The sequence below is a fragment of the Babylonia areolata genome, chromosome 14 (assembly GCF_041734735.1).
Source record: "Babylonia areolata isolate BAREFJ2019XMU chromosome 14, ASM4173473v1, whole genome shotgun sequence".
NCBI classification, from domain to species: domain Eukaryota; kingdom Metazoa; phylum Mollusca; class Gastropoda; order Neogastropoda; family Buccinidae; genus Babylonia; species Babylonia areolata.
Genome location: NC_134889.1, coordinates 23,166,057 through 23,188,645, shown reverse-complemented (window position 1 = coordinate 23,188,645; position 22,589 = coordinate 23,166,057). Strand labels below are relative to the sequence as shown.

General features: G+C 39.3%; 1 protein-coding gene across 2 annotated transcripts; it reads right to left on the bottom strand.

Annotated features, from left to right (window-relative positions):
* Positions 1 to 138: 138 nt before the first annotated feature.
* On the bottom strand, positions 139 to 7,596 carry LOC143289553 (estradiol 17-beta-dehydrogenase 8-like). 2 transcript variants are annotated; one of them, XM_076598561.1, is made up of 9 exons: positions 7,481 to 7,596; positions 6,106 to 6,225; positions 4,193 to 4,383; positions 3,331 to 3,426; positions 2,750 to 2,835; positions 2,201 to 2,328; positions 1,701 to 1,775; positions 1,033 to 1,096; positions 139 to 647 (listed from the first exon to the last, which is right to left on the bottom strand). In XM_076598561.1, exons 1-8 carry the CDS (start codon positions 7,518 to 7,520, stop codon positions 1,080 to 1,082), a joined length of 753 nt encoding a protein of 250 aa, XP_076454676.1. In that variant the 5' UTR covers positions 7,521 to 7,596; the 3' UTR covers positions 139 to 647; positions 1,033 to 1,079. The 2 variants fall into 2 exon arrangements, with proteins under 2 accessions (XP_076454676.1, XP_076454675.1); XM_076598560.1 differs by lacking the exon at positions 139 to 647 and having other exon boundaries at positions 698 to 1,096.
* Positions 7,597 to 22,589: the final 14,993 nt, after the last annotated feature.

Genomic DNA, 22,589 nt, shown 5'->3' with positions numbered 1-22,589 from the left:
GATCATCACAAACAATGGTACAAAACAAAGTAAAGCACACAGCTATGTGTGTATAAATTGATAACATATTTTTTTTAAAGTTCAATAACAGGGCAGAAAGCAAATTCATCCACACAAATTACTCAGAAGCACATCATGTTGTTGTTGCTGTTTTATTGATTCCTATTTATAAAATATAGTTTTTCAATAATCTAAACAATAAGCCATAAATCAGTATCATACTGATGGCACAAGCAAGGAAACTTACGTTAAGTTAAGTTAAGTTAAGTTAAGTTAGTGTGTGTGTGTGTGTGTGTGTGTGTGTGTGTGTGTTAACATTATAAATGAACACAGATGTTGTTGCATGTAGAATTCTTAAGATCTGAATAAGAGAAGATGAGTCATCTATTGACAATCATAATAAAATGTAAAAAAGATTAAGAAGTCTTTATCACATGCAAACACAAATCCGTTTACTACAACAACAAAAAATCTTTAAAAAATACATAAAAAAGTATGCATTTAGTAATAATTAAATATGCATGTGGCAGGCGCTCACTCACACACGTACACATACACACACAAGCATTTCAATACAAATTACAATGCCAATGAAAATCTTTTTGCAGACACATTCAGGATTTTCTCTCTTCACATGTTCAATCCACCTGAAAGAAAAAAAAAGTGCAAGAATGTATCATACAAACATGTGTATGCATGTGTGTGTGTGTGTGTGTGTGTGTGTGTGTGTGTGTGTGCATGTGTGTGTGTGTGTGTGTGTGTGTGTGTGTGTGTGTGTGTGTGTGCATTATAAATGAACACAGATGTTGTTGCATGTAGAATTCTTAAGATCTGAATAAGAGAAGATAAGTTATCTACAATCATAATAAAAATGTAAAAAAAAAAAAGATTAAGAAGTCATTATCACATGAAACATAAAACCATTTACTGAAACAAATTCTCAAAAATACATAAAAAAGTATGCATTCAGTAATGCATCTGGTATGCACTCACTCACACACACACACATACAAGCATTTCAACACAAATTACAATGTTCCTGAAAATCTTTTTGCAGACACATTCAGGATTTTCTGTCTTCACATGTTCAATCCACCTGAAAGAGAAAAAAAAAACTGCAAGAATTTATCATATAAACATGTGTATGCATGTATGGAAGTGTGCATTTGTGTTAAGGCATACAATTAATGAATTATGTGTGTGTGTGTGTGTGTGTGTGTGTATGTGCATCTGAGAGCAGTGTGTGTGTGTGTGTGTGTGTGTGTGTGTGTGTGTGTGCATGTGTGTTTATGTGTTTGTGTGTGTGTGTGTGTGTATGTGTATGTGAGTGTGTGTGCTTGGTGTGTGTGTGTATGTGTATGTGTATGTGAGTGTGTGTGCTTGGCATGCATGCATGCGTGTGTGTGTGTGTGTGCATGCATGTGTGTGAAGTCAAGTTTATCATCTCTCAAGAAAAATTAATGTGTGTGTGTGTGTGCATGTGTCTGTGTGTGTGTGTGTGTGTGCCTAGACATGTGTATGCATGCATGTGTGTGTGTATTTGACTGGGTATGAGCGTATGCAGGCTCATGCACACACAAGCACGTACGCACACACACACACACACACACACACACACACAAGCACACACGCACACACACACACACACACTTTTATTTCCAGCTGGCCAAAATTTGCATGTGATGAACAACCACACAAACCTGTCACTTCCAGAGTAGTGCCTGTGATAAAACTGCTCTTCTCTGAAGCCAGGAAGACGCAGGCATCTGCAATTTCTGTCAACACACACACACACATGGGACATTATCTCACTAACCACTTGTGCTCATCCTTCAAAACTTGCATGCAAAGAAAAGCAAAATGAAATAATAAAGAATAAAGAAAGACTCTTTTCTTTTACTATTATATGCACAGACACCCCTCCCCTCCCTACACACACACATACAAAATGACACAAAGCTTGCATATACAGTAGTACACACACACACACACACTCACGCAAATCATGTGCATACAGAAGCACATACATGCAAATTATATGCATACAGCAGCACACACACACACACACACACACACACACACACACACTCTCACACACACAGACACCACACACACACACACACATATACAAACATACACACTCACACATACACCCACAAGTGAACACACACACCCACACAGAGCCAGCCACACTCCTCACCTTCTGGTCTGCCCACACGCTGCAGTGGTGTGATGAAGAGAATCATACCCATCACCTTCTCTGGTACGGTGTCTGTCATCGGTGTCTGGATAAAGCCGGGTAGAACACAGTTCACCCGGATATTGAACCTGTTATCAACAACCAAATGAGAGTTAACCCTGAAAGAAAAAAACACTCTTTAGTTTCATAAAAAAATAACTCATGGATCCATCCAATCATTCTTTCTTTTTTGTGTGTGCGTGTGCGTGTGCATGTGCATGTGTGTGGGCATGTGCGTGTGAGAATCAGTCCACATACTTTGACACCCTAGCGAGACTGAAACTGAAACATGTACAAAAAAAACACAACAAAACATTTGAATATAATCTCCAAAACTCACTTGTATAGTCTAGAAGCATTCACATAGTCCACTTACCAGTGCACAAACCTGTGTTTAACAGATTACATAAACTGTCCCTGCTTCTCCTGTTTCATGACAAAAACACATCTGGACAGATCTTTCATGGCAAAACATTCATAATTTTGCCCTAAACAGTGCAATCAACTTACCTGGCCAGTTCTTTGGCTGCTGTCTTGGTCAAACCAATCACACCTGACTTTGAGGCAGAGTAGTTGGCTTGTCCAAGATTGCCTGTCTGATGACAAATGAAAAAAGAATCAAATTCATGAGCCAGCAAAAAATAAATTTTAAGTTAACAATTATAATTTTCACTGAAAAAAAAACCTGCTATAAAACCACAGAAAAGGTCACATATTCAAAATAAAACTGGATAAAATAGCATCCATGACAGATCGATTACTTGATAAATTATTTCACTGACTGACAAGCTGATTGGCTGTTTGGTCAACTGAATATTTTGGTCTAATGAATATTTTGGTCAACTGTGTTCTGAAGTTGATTGGCTGACTGGCTATATGGCCAAATCATCAACTGAACATTTCAAAGTTATTTTGTAAGTTATTGCGTTGTGTGTGTACATATTTAATCTTTATTCTAAAGCAATCTGAGCTCCCTCTAAGGGAGCAAAATGCTCAAGTATCCATTATTATTATCATTATTAAGTCAAAATCCTATGTCCCAAGTTACAAACAAGATCAGAGACAAATTATACAGTGACGGAGGGACCAACCTTTCCAACAATACTGGAGATGTTCACGATGGACGCTGTTTCCAGATTTGCTTCAGCCACCGCTCTGCCAAAGGCCTGGCTGACAAGGTATGTGCCCTGCACACAGACTTCTTCTTTCGGTTATACGACCAACATAGACTTGCCGATGACTCTGTCGTGTTTCATGCATGCTGGGTATTTTCGTGTCTCCATAACCCACCGAACACTGATAAGGGTTACACATGAAGGGGGTTCAGGCACTAGCAGGTCTGCACATATGTTGACCTGGGAGATCGGAAAAATCTCCACCCTTTACCCACCAGGCGCCGTTACCGTGATTTGAACCCGGGACCCTCAGATTGAAAGCCCAATGCTCAAACCACTTGGCTATTGCGCCCGTCAAGACACAGTGAGAGAGAGAGAGAGAGGTGAAATAAAAGTCTCTCCATAAAAAGGAACCCCCACCCCACCCCCAACACCACCCCTAAAATTGTCTTCAATCACACATACTTAATGGTGCAGACTCTGGAAGGGATCTGATTCCTATCTTGTGCAAAATACCACTCCACACATGCAGAGAAGATCAAAAGTAGCAGTGGCTGATGGACTCCCTTGAGAATATTACCTCCCTTCTGTTTACGTATGAATTGTCCTCTTTGCCATTCCTGACACACTTACCTGATACAGCATCCAGTATGAGTCAGCTTTCCTTCTCTGAAGACTTAACAGTTTGTACCATGATCAAAGATTTAAATGTAATCCTAGGACAGGAGAATATGGACATACTCACATACAATCTTTTTTTCTTTCTTTTTTTCTTCTTCTCAAATCAACAGCACTAAATCTATCCAAAGTTAAAACACAACACAACAATAATCATCACCTTCAAATTGACATTGATGACTTCATCAAAGTGTCCCTCCTCCATTTTCAACAGAAAGTTATCTCTAACTATGCCTGCAGCGTTCACAGCAATGCATGGGGTGGCTGAGAAGTCTTGCTGAACTTGCTTTACCAAGGAATTGACGCTTGCACTGGATGACACATCCACTTCGTAAGGTCTGCTGGCGACACCTGAGGGAAAAAAAAAGTTTGAATTTTGAGTGACTCCACACATGGTGTTGTTCGCTAATGCTTACTGCTGCATTCATCTGTATCCCAGTTAAGAAATCACACACTACTTAAATCACAGACTGGCAATGAACGCCCACGCACACACACACAAAGTAACACATGCGCACATACACAAAGTAACACACATACACAAAAACATATGCATTCACAAACACACACACACTCATACATTTACACACACACACACATACACACACAATTATTATTCGCGCAATTCTAGTATGTATATATCTTTTTTTCTTTTTTTTCCCCCTTTTATGATTCTCCTCTTTTTTTTTTCTTTATCTATATTTATATTTGTTTTGTTTATTTTCTATTATCTAGATGGCTTGATGTAAAAAAGCATTTGCTGCTTATTCAATTACCATCTTGAAATAAAAATGTTGACTTGACACACACACACACACTACTAACAGCACACACATGCATAACAATAGCATCAAACATGCACACATATTTACTCAGACAAAGTCATCTATAACAGAAAAAAAGGCAGAAAAAATGCCTTGTGTGTTTGTTGTTGTTGTTGCTCAAAACCACACTGGTCTTGTATTTGTATTTGTATTTCTTTTTATCACAACAGATTTCTCTGTGTGAAATTCGGGCTGCTCTTCCCAGGGAGAGCGCGTTGCTACACTACAGAACCCCCCCCCCCCACCCCCCCTCCGCATGTACTTTTATTTGTTTTTCCTATCACAGTGGATTTTTCTACAGAATTTTGCCAGGAACAACCCTTTTGTTGCTGTGGGTTCTTTTATGTGCTAAGTGCATGCTAGCACAAAGGACCTCGGTTTATCGTCTCATCCGAATAACTAGCGCCCAGACCACCACTCAAGGTCTTGTGGAGGAGGAGAAAATATCAGTGGCTAAACCGTGATTCAAACCAGCGTGCTCAGATTCTCTCGCTTCCTAGGCAGACGTGTTACCTCTAGGCCATCACTCCATCGTTAAGTGAGGGGTGTCAGCATGTGGGAAGTGTATGAGCTGAACTCAGTATGCTAATAACACAGATTTTAGAGGATACATTAAGTTCCATATCTAATTTATTTGATCTTCATTTTATTTATTCTTTTTTTATCTTTTAGTATTGGTCAGTGGCAACCAAACCAGATGAGACCTCAAATAGACCTCTTTTAGAAAAAAATATTTCAATGACAGAGGATATCATGCAGGCACAAAAAAATCAGTCTCATTTATCTATGACCTCTGTAGGTCCTGTCTGATGTGGAAAAAACAATTCCTGGTAGATGTTGACAGTGTGGGAATATAATTATACAAAATAGGAAGAAATTGAAACAAGGAAATGTCTTGGAAATAAAAAGTAGTATAACCTTATGCTTCTAGATCCAAAAAAGATGCAAGGGGGTCAAACACACACACACACACACACACACACACACACACACACACTCATACACATATACACATGAAGTTCAAATCAAACATAAAAGGAAGGTTAGTTTACACACGTACACACCAAGTTCAACTGTTCATTTCAAACAGACCATTAAAACAAAATATATTAAGAAACTGTGTTGCACTGTACTGTCTTGTATCATATACTGTACAGTCTATATATGCCTTGGATCATATTGATAACACTGTGGTCTCACTATATACCTGTGTACCGGTAATTTCATTTTGTGTTATTTCATTAGATACCTGTGTCTAGCAGTGATACAGTTTCTTCCACATGTTGTCGGTTGATGTCAGCTGCAGCAACAGCCGCCCCTTCTTTTGCAAAAGCTTGACAGACAGCACGCCCAATACCACTGCCTCCTCCTGAAACGTGAAAAGAGCTTGACATACAGCATGCCCAATACCAATGCCTCCCCCTGAAATGTGAATAACAGAGAGGGAGTTTTTTTTCCTCACACAGCTCATCTCTCACAGTTGATGACTCTTGGTAGAGGAAAACAGCTGGGAGGGAGATTGGGGTGGGGTGGGGAAGGCCTGTATGTAGAATGTATACAGAATCATAAACACACACACACACACACAGACAGGCAGACACATACACGGAGTTAATACATCCACATACACATAAAATGGCAGAATCTTAACAATCACACACACATATATATCACCTTTCCACACCCACACCCTAAATCCACACCTGTATGTGAGCGTGCACACCACACACACACACACAAACACACACACAATATATATATATATATATATATATTAAAATATAATTAATATATAATATGCAGAGAAATACACATTCACACATACACCTTCCTACACACACACACACACACACACACACAATATATAATTAATTAATATATAATATGCAGATAAATATACACTCACACAGACACACCTTCCTACACACACACACACACACACACACACAACACACACACATGAACATAATCTAAAAAGTTAAATAAAGCATTGCAGTTCTACTTGCTCAACTTATCTTGCAAATAAAGTACACAGGCAGATAGTGAGGTACTTAATAAATGTGCACACAATAATAAATAATAACAATAAATGTAACACCACAGAAGTGTACACACATTCATATATATATATATATACAGAACAGAAAAAACATATATTGTGCGCATAATACCAGATATATGGAAGTAAGTTGATAATGCCACACATACAAAACTCTTCGTCCTGTTAATTCCTTGTTCGAACTTTGAACCCTGGGCAGTCGGGGACAGACAGGGCACCCCACTCAGCCTCAACAACGCACATCAGTGATCTAAAACTCATATCGCTTTCTGTTTTCCATCCTATGATTTTCGTTTTCAATCGTGATTGATTTGACAATGTCATTATGAAAGTAATGGCTGGTATAACATCTCTACACTACGTTCATTTGCATTGGGAACTTGAACTTGATTCAATGTTTGAACTTGAAGGGATAAACTGTACGAAAGTGCATTAAAACGGTGCCCAACATTTCCATTGAAGAATTTCTGACCAGATAAAGAAACAACACAATGAACATGCTAATACTTTATTAATACTTTATGCGCAACGGCATCTGCTACAAAGACATCGCACAAAAGTTTACCTGTCACAAGTGCCAATCGTCCAGCAAGCAGACCCGCCATTGTTGGAAGCAGACGACAAACTGGGCTGGCAGCGTTATGGCCCTTTGTAGTACGTGGTACCCTTGCCTCATGAGCATCACTGCAGTGCAAGTCAAAATCCACCACAGACTAAAAGTCCAGGGCAAATACAAAAATGTTCAAAATGTGTGCAACAAAATCGTTCTTTTCACGATAAAATAGAATAAATCACACTGATCACACTGATAAAAAGTTTACCGCTTTACGTGGGCGGTAACGTAGTTAGATTTTGATTTTTAATAATCATTGTTATACTTCTGGCCGTGAGAGAGCGCCTTACAATTAGTCGCAAGACAAGAGCAAGCCAGGGTTACGCATGCGTGGTATGAGGGGTCGCGAGGGAAAGTGTTTAGCGCGGTACAGTACTTGTGACTGACTGTTGCCGCGCTGATGCTGTCCTATACCTCCGAAGTTATCAGGACACTGCGGCAGATGACAGATACCGTACAGAAAATAAGAGATCTCTTTTGGGTCAAAAGGAAACAAAAAAAATTTTTAAGTTCATGTATTTTATACTAAATTCGTAGAAGACGCAAATTTGCTTTTATTATTATATTTTGTATTATACTGATTGCAAAGGTGAATTTACGAAGGCAGCACGGGATCATTTAGTTCGTAAGTACAATTTTGTTGACATTTTACGCACTGATGCACAACGTGGACATACTTCATGCTATGTTTACAGGATTAACGTGTAGAAAAAAATATATCTAAATACGCGTTAACCAGGTTTGTTTCAATGATGAACTTTTTCCCGGGCGGCGGAGCACTGTCCAGACAATTAATTCAGAAAGCATGGAAGGCAGATGATGGCAAAATCGACCAACACCATGCCTTGATGTAAAAAGAACGGTATGAAAAACATATTATTCTTTGGAAACGTGACTCACAAACCCTGGCGCAGTAGTCACGTCAGTTTACCGTGGGGGGAAAAAATGCATCTGGCTGGAGTATGAAGGTGGCAAAATGAAGTGCATCAGATAGTCATGAAGAGCAAAGACTACGTGGAAGACGAAAATGTGTCAGTCTCCAGAACTTTGTTGGAAATTGGGGTCTCTCTGTCTGATTCAATATAAATATGTGTTACAATGATTATTCAAATGTTTCACATGTTATCAGGATTGCAGTTGAATAGAGAAATGTCTGCAACAATTTCAGTGTGAGAATCTGTTTTGTTCTTGTGTCTTAAATGTGTTGAAAATTATTAAAAACATCCAAAATTTCGGCGCCATTTTGTGACATGGCAATATGTCTTAATATGACGTGGTCAGAAACAAATAAGTACAAACCTTATAAAAATCAAGTACATACAGACCTGATCTATATTCATTTGTTGTGATAATCATGGTAAAACATTGATCATCAATAAAAATGGTACATCAAGTTTGAAATATTACGAAAAAAAAGAAGAAAAAACCACCACGTGACAGACGTAAACAACCAGTTCATCTTGACGTTTTTTATTTTTTTTTTTTATTATTATTCATTCAAAGGCAAGCACATTAATGAATACACTACACTGACGGTCTTTATTGCAACAGGTGGTCAGCACATCTATCTTCGACAGCACATACACTCATTTTCTGGTAAAATTGTCTATTCAACTATCTAAATGCAATCGACGTCGCATATTACTTTTCGGTTCCGCTTTTCTGTGTTACTTCTGTTGCATGTAAACGACCCAATAAAAAATATACATGTAAACAAAATGTTTTCACATAAATCATGCGGATTCATCGAGGGAAAGTGTAAATCGGTTGGACAAACACCCTTCAATCGTGTGTTTGAACACAGATTCAGAAAATGTGTTGTTTCCGACAGCGTGTGAAATGTACATATGTTACACGGAAATCTCCGATATGTTCATTCGCACCCCATAGTTGCTATATTGTTTGAAAATAAACTGTGTATGTTAATCACGTCGTTTTTATGGTTTGTTTATGCATTTTTCTCTCATCCGATCAAGTTTAGACACAATCACTGTTTCTGACACATAGCGAGATGCGGTAATATTCGGATACTGGCGTAAGATTTCGAACCAAGTCAACACATGTAGTTCAGTAAGACTGCTTTCAGTTGAAGACTTGTTGCATCAAAAGTTCCAAACCCCCTTAAATTACCTTGATTCAGGCTTATGCTGTCTGGTGAAGTTTTATCACGAAATGATGTAGTTTATCAGTTCACGTGACAGACGAAGCGTGGAATTAAAAAAAAATGAAAAAAATCAATCGTTGTATTCGAAACACGTCAGTTCCTACGTGCTTATTGTTTTGCAGAATTTGATTAGAACAGCCACATTTTGCATCACACAAGTTCTGAGACACCCAACTATACACTGATTGTGAATGAATTTCTTAAAATCAATTAAGTTTGAAGCATTCCACGTTTAGTAGTGCTTGAGTTGAAGTCAAGTGTTACATTCAGACACGGAACACATGTTCTTCTTTTCTGCTTTATGTAGAAAATAAAATTCCTTGTTTTTAGTTGTTGTTGTTGTTATTGTTGTTATTTTGTTTTTTGTTTTTTTCTCATAGTTTTACTTTTATTACATTTTGTTTTTCTGCCGTAAGCCTACAGATTTGTTCACTGTGAGGATAACGCTAAGCAGTTTTCTGTTGACTGATCGAATAAAAAACAACAACAAAAAACAAATAATCCGGTGTTTTTATCAGAATTCTTCAGATAAAGAGATAACTTTTGTCAAGTGATATGAATTATATAATTCCCATTTCATAATAAGATGAACAGTAGTACTTTAAACAGTTAAACACTAGGGAGAATTGATGTGAAAATGGAGTGCCTGCAATGTTTCTGAAAAATAAAATCATCCAGGGTGGGGAAGTTAGTTTGGGTATTTTGGGTTCCATGTTACCTATGTCATAAGGTTATAGGTAATCTTTGATAAAATAAAGAATTTTGCAAGGACTTTGTTTGATTTCATTGCATGGGTTAAGGACTGCATGATAGATTCATTACTGTCATTATCATAAATTCAGTAATTCAAACATCTATGTCGGGAAAGTTAGTTTAGGTAACCTGAATTCAATGTTACACATGCTACAACATGTAACAAAGTTTTACATAATCATGAATAAAACCTATGATTCATTGTTATTATTATGATTATTATTTATATCCCACGCTAAATTGACGTCTACTGCGTCAGGGTTCATGAGTCACATTTGCAAATACCGGTTCATTTCCAAAGAAAAAAATGTATTTTAAACCGTTCATTTCACATCAAGACATGATGTTCAATTTTGCCATCATCTGCCTTCCATGCTTTCCGACTTAATAGTCTGGACAGAGTGTCTACAATGTTGATTGAAACAAACCTGGTTAACGCGTATTTAGATATTTATATATAACACGTCAATAAGCAGAGCATGAAGTATATCCAAGTTGTGCATTGCGTAAAATGTCAACAAAATTGTACTTATAAACTAAATGATCCCGTGCTGGCCAGCCGCCGTGGCGAAGTGTTGCTTTTCCCGTTCGTCAGTCATGGCTTCCTCCACTTCTCCGAGCAGCATTCAAAAGTCACATTGTTTGTTCACTCCTGGCTTGAGAGTACCCTGGATCTTCATTTGCTTGATGGTCAGAAAACTCTTTGCGGACCAGCCGCCGTGCGGCGAAGTGGTTAGCGTCGCGGACTGACGGCTGGGAGGACGCGGGTTCGAATCCGAGCGGAGGTTGGTTTTTCGGCCCGTAGCCGGCTCCTACCCAGAGTTGAGTGTGCTGTGGGCTTAAATGGGGAGACTGGGACCACACAGTCGAGTGTCATCCACTTCAAGGATGCGTCTTTGGGTGTGTTGCTCTAATTACCTGCCCAACACTGCAAGTGTCTGTATCTCTCGGGCCTGGTTAACGCCGGGATATCATTATGACAGGAAGTGTAGAGTGCAGCCTTGTCACGCAGTCCCAAACCAAAAATGGACCTCCATAGCAACTTCGTCATCATCATCGTCATCCTCCTCCTCCTTCATCGTCATCAATCTAAACAAAATAGTCTCAAAGTCTGTGGCCTGTCATGCCCTGCTCTCATGGTGACCTCAGTTTCGATACCCCTCCACTTCCGTGCTTGGGGTGAGTCCTGTCAATGTCGTCAGTGTCGGGAGATTCATGGGGGACTGCTGTTTGAGGGACGTGGAGGCGGTCTCCACTCTGGGAGGGACGCTCACTGAGTCTGGCTCCGCGACTAAGCCATTATTGTCGTTAGTAGGGGGCTTAGTAGGTGGTGTCCTAAATACGTTAAAATAGAACAGGCACCACTGAACACCACCGAAGTGACTCAGCAACAGTGCAGGGTCTCCTCTGGTGTGTGGCCTCCTGGCGACCTAACATCAATGGTTCCCTGTGGACTGCCGACGCTGAAACTGCGGCGGACGAACCCGGGTGTGGCCGTGTATGGGGGAATCTAAATGAGCGGCGTGGGAGTAATGCCACTGAAACGGTGCAGATGATGGGGCAGCAAAAAAAAAAAAAAAAAAAAAAAAAAAAAAAAAAATCCCGTGTTGCCTTCGTAAATTCACCTTTGCAGTCGGTATAATACCGATCTCATTCTTTATGATATGTCATGAATGATAAGAAACTGGAAAACATTCACAAAAACGAATTTACGTCTTCTACCAATTTAGTATAAAATACGTGAAATTGAAAATGTTTCTTTCCTTTTGACCCCAAAGAGCTCTCTTACTAGTATTAGCTTTCTGTTCAGAGTATGGTGTGTGCCGCAGTGACCTGTCCACAGATCAGCATCAGCGTGGCAGCAGTCAGTCACATGTAATGTACTGTACCGTGCTGAACGCTTTCCTCTGACGACCCCTAAAACCGCGCTTACGTAACCCTCAATGTTCTTGCCTCGCCACTCTTTGTAAGGCACTCTCACACGGACAGAAGTATTAAAAACATACGATTCTGGACATTAAAAATCAAAATCTGATTATGTTCCACTCCTTTTATATCAATGTGATCAGTATGATTTATTCTATCTTATCGTAAAAAGAACGGTTCTGTTACTCACATTTTGACCTAATGCAAATATCAATCTAAATTCCCTAGCCTTTTACAACTTATATACGTCTGTGAACTCCACCCACCCTAGTCGCTCACGGTGTGGTGGTACACTTGTTTCAAAAGGAAATTGATCATTTTGACGTAAGAACTTTGTTGTTTTTACCTGTCATGCCAACTGAACGCTCAGTTTACATCACAGATTGACTTTAGCTTACAGCTGGTCCAACAGCAAAGGGAGACCTGTATGACCAATGGTTTCTCCAGTGCAGAGGGAAGTCATTTACATCTTAGTCTTTTGTGAAGGATTGTGACTCTCAAACTAGGAGGCAAGATGTCACTGGCTCTTAGTGCTGCAGCCTTGGGGGCCAGCTGGCCTTTGGGAACTGTCTCAGAGTCAACACCGACTGTCCTAAAACCCTCTTGGCCGAGAGAGTGTGGGTGTTACACACTCTCCATTGTAATCAAATTCCAGCCCAGATAGTCGGGACAGCAGTTCCGGTAGTCATAATGATATTGTCGAACACGACCATCATACATGTTGTTACGAAGGCATATTTACTTAAATAGTAATGATTAGTTTTGTTGTTGCTTTTTTCACATGATTTCTCTTTTCATTGTGAAAATTGAGATATAGGCATTCACGCTTGCGTAGGCCATTTGTCAGCATATTTTACTTTTGATATTTGTTTATGATTATACACTTTAAAAGTCTATGTCTATTTGCATGATTTACTGTTGGTGTTTGCTTATTACTATCGTCTTTAAAAAGTGTATGGTGTGTTTACATATTCCACTATGGATGTTCAGTATTACTATCGTCATTAGACAAAAAGTCTATGTTCTGTTTGCTTATTTTACTATTGATCTTATTTATCGTTTATTACTATCGTCTAAACCCGCCTATTGTCTATTAGTATGACGTACTAAAATGTCCTTGCTTTGTTGTGTGAACCTTGTTTATGTTTCCGAAATAAATTATTTTTGACCAGCACTGACTTCTGCAATATATTTTATCGTATGTTAATGTGTGTGTGTGTGTGTGTGTGTGTGTGTGTGTGTGTGTGTGTGTGTGTGTGTGTGTGTGTGTGTGTGTGTGTGTGTGTGTGGGTGGGTGGATGGGCGTCTTTGTGTGGGTGGGTGGCAGCGGGTGGGTGTAGGCCGGTGTGTGATTATAAAAAAAAAAAAATTAAAAAAAAATAAAAACCGAAAAGGAGAAACAATAAAAACGAAAGCGACATATTGCAAGCAGGAGAGCCACGAATTAGATAGAGAACACACACACACACACACACACACACACACACACACACACACACACACACACACAGAGACTGGGTCAGGGTTCATGTGTTGGTTCCGTGTAAACACTAACTTTGTTCAACCATCACAATTTTATTTCATTCTATCTAATGTTTTATACAAGCATCTACTGTTGTTGTTGTTAATTTAGTAGCTGTGGTGTGGCGTGCATGGATCAGTCAACGCGCTTTGACACTCCCTTGAAACTGAAACTGAAGCCGTCATTGTATGCACTGCATGCAATGATGTCTGTCTGTTCATTGTGCACTGCATGCAATGATGTCTGTCTGTTCATTGTACACTGCATGCAATGATGTCTGTCTGTTCAGTGTGTACTGCATACAAAGATGTCTGTCTGTTCAGTGTATGCACTGCATGCAATGATGTCTGTCTGTTCATTGTGCACTGCATGTAATGATGTCTGTCTGTTCAGTGTATGCACTGCATGCAATGATGTCTGTCTGTTCATTGTACACTGCATACAATGATGTCTGTCTGTTCAGTGTATGCACTGCATGCAATGATGTCTGTCTGTTCATTGTACACTGCATACAATGATGTCTGTCTGTTCAGTGTATGCACTGCATGCAATGATGTCTGTCTGTTCATTGTGCACTGCATGTAATGATGTCTGTCTGTTCAGTGTGTACTGCATACAATGATGTCTGTCTGTTCAGTGTATGCACTGCATGTAATGATGTCTGTCTGTTCATTGTACACTGCATGTAATGATGTCTGTCTGTTCAGTGTATGTACTGCATGCAATGATGTCTGTCTGTTCAGTGTGTACTGCATGCAATGATGTCTGTCTGTTCGGTGTATGCACTGCATGTAATGATGTCTGTCTGTTCAGTGTATGCACTGCATACAATGATGTCTGTCTGTTCATTGTACACTGCATGTAATGATGTCTGTCTGTTCATTGTACACTGCATACAATGATGTCTGTCTGTTCAGTGTATGCACTGCATGCAATGATGTCTGTCTGTTCAGTGTATGCACTGCATGCAATGGTGTCTGTCTGTTAATTATGCACTGCATGCAATGATGTATGTCTGTTCAGTGTATGTACTGCATGCAATGATGTCTGTCTGTTCATTGTGCACTGCATGTAATGATGTCTGTCTGTTCAGTGTATGCACTGCATGCAATGATGTCTGTCTGTTCAGTGTGCACTGCATGTAATGATGTCTGTCTGTTCATTGTACACTGCATACAATGATGTCTGTCTGTTCAGTGTATGCACTGCATGCAATGATGTCTGTCTGTTCATTGTACACTGCATGTAATGATGTCTGTCTGTTCAGTGTGTACTGCATGCAAAGATATCTGTCTGTTCAGTGTATGCACTGAATGCAATGATGTCTGTCTGTTCGGTGTATGCACTGCATGTAATGATGTCTGTCTGTTCAGTGTGCACTGCATGTAATGATGTCTGTCTGTTCATTGTGTGCACTGCATGTAATGATGTCTGTCTGTTCAGTGTATGCACTGAATGCAATGATGTCTGTCTGTTCGGTGTATGCACTTCGTGCAATGATGTCTGTCTGTTCATTGTGTGCACTGCATGTAATGATGTCTGTCTGTTCGGTGTATGCACTTCGTGCAATGATGTCTGTCTGTTCATTGTGTGCACTGCATGTAATGATGTCTGTTCATTGTGCACTGCATATAATGATGTCTGTCTGTTCAGTGTGTACTGCATCCAATGATGTATGTCTGTTCGGTGTGTACTGTATGTAATGATGTCTGTCTGTTCATTGTACACTGCATACAATGATGTCTGTCTGTTCAGTGTATGCACTGCATGCAATGATGTCTGTCTGTTCAGTGTATGCACTGCATGCAATGATGTCTGTCTGTTCATTGTGCACTGCATGCAATGATGTTTGTCTGTTCAGTGTATGCACTGCATGCAATGATATCTGTTAATTATGCACTGCATGCAATGATGTATGTCTGTTCAGTGTATGTACTGCATGCAATGATGTCTGTCTGTTCATTGTGCACTGCATGTAATGATGTCTGTCTGTTCAGTGTATGCACTGCATGCAATGATGTCTGTCTGTTCATTGTACACTGCATGCAATGATGTCTGTCTGTTCAGTGTATGCACTGCATGCAATGATGTCTGTCTGTTCATTGTGCACTGCATGCAATGATGTTTGTCTGTTCATTGTGTGCACTGCATGTAATGATGTCTGTCTGTTCAGTGTATGCACTGCATGTAATGATGTCTGTCTGTTCAGTGTATGCACTGTATGTAATGATGTCTGTCTGTTCATTGTGCACTGCATGCAATGATGTATGTCTGTTCAATGTACGCTGCATGTAATGAAGTCTGTCTGTTCAGTGTGCAGTGGCAGAAACGGAACCCATCGCGTGTGAACCTGATGACAGCTGCAGGAGATCCTGTCCTATGTGAATCTGACGACAGCTGCAGGAGATCCTGTCCTATGTGAATCTGATGACAGCTGCAGGAGATCCTGTCCCATGTGAATCTGATGACATTGCAGGAGATCCTGTCCTATGTGAATCTGACGACAGCTGCAGGAGATCCTGTCCCATGTGAATCTGATGACATTGCAGGAGATCCTGTCCTATGTGAATCTGATGACAGCTGCAGGAGATCCTGTCCCAACTGAATCTGATGACAGCTGCAGGAGATCCTGTCCCATGTGATAAGATAAGATAAGATAAGATAAGATAAGATAAGATAAGAATAACTTTATTATCTCCAACTGGAGAAATTTGGTCAGGTGCATTATCACAACATAGACAAGTAAACAACATGGGGACCATAACTGTAAAAGCCAACAACAGCCCCTACAAATATTACGAAGATACAAATGTAAAAAATATCACATACATCGTTTCATACATACATCCACACACTGCAGGTAATAACTAGTATTCTTAATGTAAAAACAGAAAGAATTAAGAAACATTATTTGAATATAATTATAAACATAGCCTACTATACTGCACATTGATTATAATAGACAGATAAGATAAGAATAAAGATGGATTGCGAAAAACCACAACCAGATAATCAGCAGCACCCCCCCCCCCCCACCCCCGCACCCACCCCAAACACGCGGATAACTTGATTAAACAAGAGTAATAAACATATGTTCTCAAATAAAAGCATTTCACATATTCGCTTTAAAAAAAAAAAAAAAGACAATTCAGGAGATCCTGTCCCATGTGAATCTGATGACAGCTGCAGGAGATCCTGTCCCATGTGAATCTGATGACAGCTGCAGGAGATCCTGTCCCATGTGAATCTGATGACAGCTGCAGGAGATCCTGTCCCATGTGAATCTGATGACAGCTGCACGAGATCCTGTCCCCATGAGTTTTTGACGGACAAGCAAGGCTGCTCCACTGCCAGTGCAGTGAGTTCAGACTGCAGTTCACAATAAGATAAGATATGAACAACTTTATTTTCTTGTAAAGAGAAATTACATCAGGTGCGGCAGAATAAACGTGTGTTTTTTTGGGTTTTTTTAACGCGAAGCTTTATAATAACAAATACAGAACACATTTTAACGATTAGATTTTTTTTTTTTTTTTTTTAAAGTGTATCACAAGTGAGTCTTGAAGGCCTTGCCTCTCTTGTTTTTTTTTTTTTTGTTTGTTTGTTTTTGTTTTTGTTTGTTTTTGTTTAACATGTTGTCTTCTTTGGGTGTTTGCTTGCGATCCTAACTCCGGGAGTTTGTTTATGTAAAGACGATTTGCATCTTCAGTTTCTTCTGTTAAACTCTGAAGAAACCACCACCTTAAAAAAAATGTGCAGGACTGCTGACTTCGTGATGTTACCCACTGGAGTGGAGTGTAGTATTGTTCAGCTTGCATTTATCTATATATCTAGTTAGTTAGTTAGTTAGTTACTTATTCAGTAATTCATTCATTTGCGTATTTATTAATTCATTTGTTTATTTATTGTTTTGTGGTTGGTTTGTTTGTTTTTCGCTCATTTTTAACATTTTTATTCAACGGACAAAGGTTTACATTGTCTAATACAATGCAAAAATTGGGAAGTGGAAATGGAATATCGTTCAGAAGATTGACTGACCATTCCACATCAAAACAACATAGGCAGAACTGGGAATAATGTCCAAACATCAAGACATCGATTCCATAACAATGGTGTTACAACGCTTAGTGGTGTACAGTGCATACCAACAGTGCCCCCCCACTTCTGAACAATTTGTTATATTGCATTGATTTTGTTGTTTTGTAGTTGTTGTTTTCAACACACTTACCCGTTACCGACTTCCTATGCCCCAATAAATCTGTCATGAACTTGTTTTTGTTCTTTAACTACAACGATAAAAACCCACTGCAATGTCAAAAAGTGATTTTTGCATAATGGAATTTTTTTCTTTCTTTTTTTCTGTTTCTATAATCTATTAGTCTGCATGTATTTCTGGAGAACGTTTGAGCATTGAGCATCGCCCAAAACGCATAGTCCGGCCTTGAGTGCATGCATTTATATATATATATATATATATGTTTGTGTATCTATCAGAGCGGATTTCTTCTGCAAAATTCTGCCAGGGGAGAACACTCGTCGCCATGGGTTCTTTTTCAGTGCGCCAAGTGCGTGCTGCACACGGGACCTCGGGTTATCGTCTCATCCGAATGATCAGGCGCTCCGTTTGATTTTCCAGTCAAATGTTGGAAAAAGGGCGAGAGCGGGATTCGAACCCACGCCCACACGGACTCTGTACAGGTAGACAAGCGTCTTAACCATTCTGCCACCTTCCTCCTGGGAGTGTAAAGGATCAAACAACTACAACCCCTCACTCTCCAAACCTCGTCATTCTCTCCTTTCCAATCCAAAAGCCATCGAATCAACCGTAGTTTAGTCTTTGTTTTGTATTGTCTGAAAACTCTGCGAAGCTGAGGACAAGAAAGGCGATGTCAGTCTTGAATAAAAGCCTAAGATAGTGCTTGCACATTTCTTCTGTCATGGCTGTTGTTTGTGTGCACATGTCAAACGATCGCTGTTATGGACAAGCCCGGAATGTCCTTTTTGAGGTACTATCAGGGATAATTTCCCAATGTACTTTATATTTGCTGAATCAGTAGCATGTATACAGCATTGACTTTAAGTTGTGTACTTTTGTAAATGGAAAGTGTTATTTCTCTTTATTGCTGTGCACAAACTGTTGCAAGCACAGCAGGCGACACCAATGATTCACACACTTGAGGCAGAGTGACACAGAGTATGAAAGTGTATATCACGGTTTCTATTGAAAAGTTCGTGGGTGTGTACATGCCTGTGTCTCCTGTAGAAAGAGAAAACAGCAACAGCAACAATAACAACAAAAACGGCTGAGTGGTTTTGAGGTGGGGGGTCGCCTCTCAATCTAAAGCAGACCTGAAAAAAGACTGATAGAGGGACGGTAGACTAAAAATAAAAGCTCTTTCTCTCTTCGAACTACGGGAAGTAATTCAGTAACACGCGCTTTCCGAATGGCAGACTTTTGTGAATTAACTCCCTTGGAGTTGTGGCTGAGTTGTCCTGCCCCCCCCTCCCCCACCCTCTCTCTCTCTCTCTCTCTCTCTATATATATATATATATACAATGTCTATTCTACATATGCTCTCAGAGACCCGATAAAACGTATGAAGATGAACAAAAGTATCAGTGCATCTCTCATTGAAGCTCGTTAGAAACGTGCATTCCCAATATCGTCACTTATTCCCGAAGCAATGCTAATGAATGACAGACCCACAGATCAGATGGACATGATACACTTATTGTGTATCTTTTATGTGATGTGAATTGTGCGTTCGTATTTGATGAGAAAAAGGAAATGGATGTAGCTTCAAGTTACTACACAAACACTGACTGACCGCTGCACACACACACACACACACACACACCACCACCACCACCACACACACACACACACACACACCACCACCACCACCAACACACACACTGACTGACCGCGGCACACACACACACACACACACACACACACACACCACCACCACCACCACACACACACACACACCACAACCACTACACACACACACACAAACCACCACCACTACCACCACCATCACCACCACCACCAACATACACACTGACTGACCGCGGCACACGCACACACACCAACATACCAACACACACACACACACACTACCACCACCACCACCACACACACACACACACCACAACCACCACACACACACACACACACACACCACCACCACCACCACACCACCACCACCACCACCACCACCAACATACACACTGACTGACCGCAGCACACGCACACACACCAACACAAACACACCAACACACACACACACATACAAAACTGAACAGAACTCCCAGCGGCTCCAGTTACAAAGCACTGAATATGTCACAGAAAATAAGGAATGTAATCTAACTGAAAAACAAGAGGCGAAGCCTTTATGGCTCACGTGTGATTCCTGCTGATTCAAAAACTACAATAACGAAACCGAAAACGCAGGTGATGGTGAAGTTTCAGTTTCAGTTTCTAAGGAGGCATCACTGCGTTCGGTAAATTCATATACGCTACTCCACATCTGCTAGGCAGATGCTTTACTAGCAGTATAACCCAAGTGCTCCGTCAGTACCTGAGTGCATGCCTTTACATCTATGTACTTATTGGAGTCAGTGGATTTCTTCAATAAAATGTTGTCGGAGAACAACCAGTGCTTAGGTAACGCGTCCGCTTAGGAAGCGAGAGAATCTGAGCGCGCTGGTTCGAATCACGGCTCAGCCGCCGATATTTTCTCCCCCTCCACTAGACCTTGAGTGGTGGTCTGGACGCTAGTCTTTCGGATGAGACGATAAACCGAGGTCCCGTGTGCAGCATGCACTTAGCGCACGTAAAAGAACCCACGGCAACAAAAGGGTTGTTCCTGGCAAAATTCTGTAGAAAAATCCACTGCGATAGGAAAAACAAATAAAACTGCACGCAGGAAAAAATACAAAAAAAAATGGGTGGCGCTGTAGTGTAGCGACGCGCTCTCCCTGGGGAGAGCAGCCCGAATTTCACACAGAGAAATCTGTTGTGATAAAAAAAGAAATACAAATACAAATACTGATACAGTCTGTCCAGCTCTCTCGTCAAAATTATGATTGATTTTCGGCAGTCTTCTATTTTAGGGTTAATCTCTTTCGTATCAACAATCGAATTTCTGGACAATTTAGACAATGAGAAGGAGGGCGAGGTGGGGTGGTGGGTGGGTGAGAGGCAGCTGCCAGTACTTACATATTGATATACTTACATATTGATACACTTACATATTGATATACTTACATATTGATACACTTACACATTGATACACTTACATATTGATACACTTTTATATTGATATACTTACACATTGATACACTTACATATTGATATACTTACATATTGATACACTTACATATTGATACACTTACATATTGATATACTTACATATTGATATACTTACATATTGATACACTTACACATTGATACACTTACACATTGATATACTTACACATTGATATACTTACATATTGATATACTTACACATTGATACACTTACATATTGATACACTTACACATTGATATACTTACATATTGATAAACTTATATATTGATATACTTACATATTGATACACTTACACATTGATATACTTACACATTGATATAATTACATATTGATACACTTACATACTGATATACTTACATATTGATATACTTACACATTGATACATTTACACATTGATATACTTACACATTGATACACTTACATATTGATACACTTACATATTGATATACTTACACATTGATACACTTACATATTGATATACTTACACATTGATACACTTACATATTGATATACTTACATATTGATACACTTACATATTGATACACTTACATATTGATATACTTACACATTGATATACTTACATATTGATACACTTACATATTGATACACTTATATATTGATACACTTACACATTGATATACTTACACACTGATATACTTACATATTGATACACTTATATATTGATATACTTACACATTGATATACTTACATATTGATATACTTACATATTGATATACTTACACATTGATACACTTACATATTGATACACTTACACATTGATACACTTACATATTGATACACTTACATATTGATACACTTACATATTGATATACTTACATATTGATATACTTACACACTGATATACTTACACATTGATATACTTACACATTGATACACTTACACATTGATATACTTACATATTGATATACTTACATATTGATATACTTACACATTGATACACTTACATATTGATACACTTACATATTGATACACTTACATATTGATACACTTACATATTGATACACTTACACATTGATATACTTACACACTGATACAGCCTGATCGGTTCTTTTGTCAAAATGTTTGATTGGTTTTCGTCAATCTCCAATGTTGGGGTCATGATTTTCTGTTTCGTATTAACAATCGAATTACTTCAGTTCGGTTAGACAATGACATTGCGTAAACTGCATACGCTGATCCAAATCACATTTTAATGCTCACCGTAAAAAAATAATTAAACAAAAGAAAGAAAAAAAGAAAGAAAGAAAAGGATTTGTGCACATAGTTATCGGAACGATGTGCTGCACGCTCTTCGCCACATCGGTCCCTCATTTCACCAATACATACATGCAGCAAACTGTGTACTAATCCTACATGCAA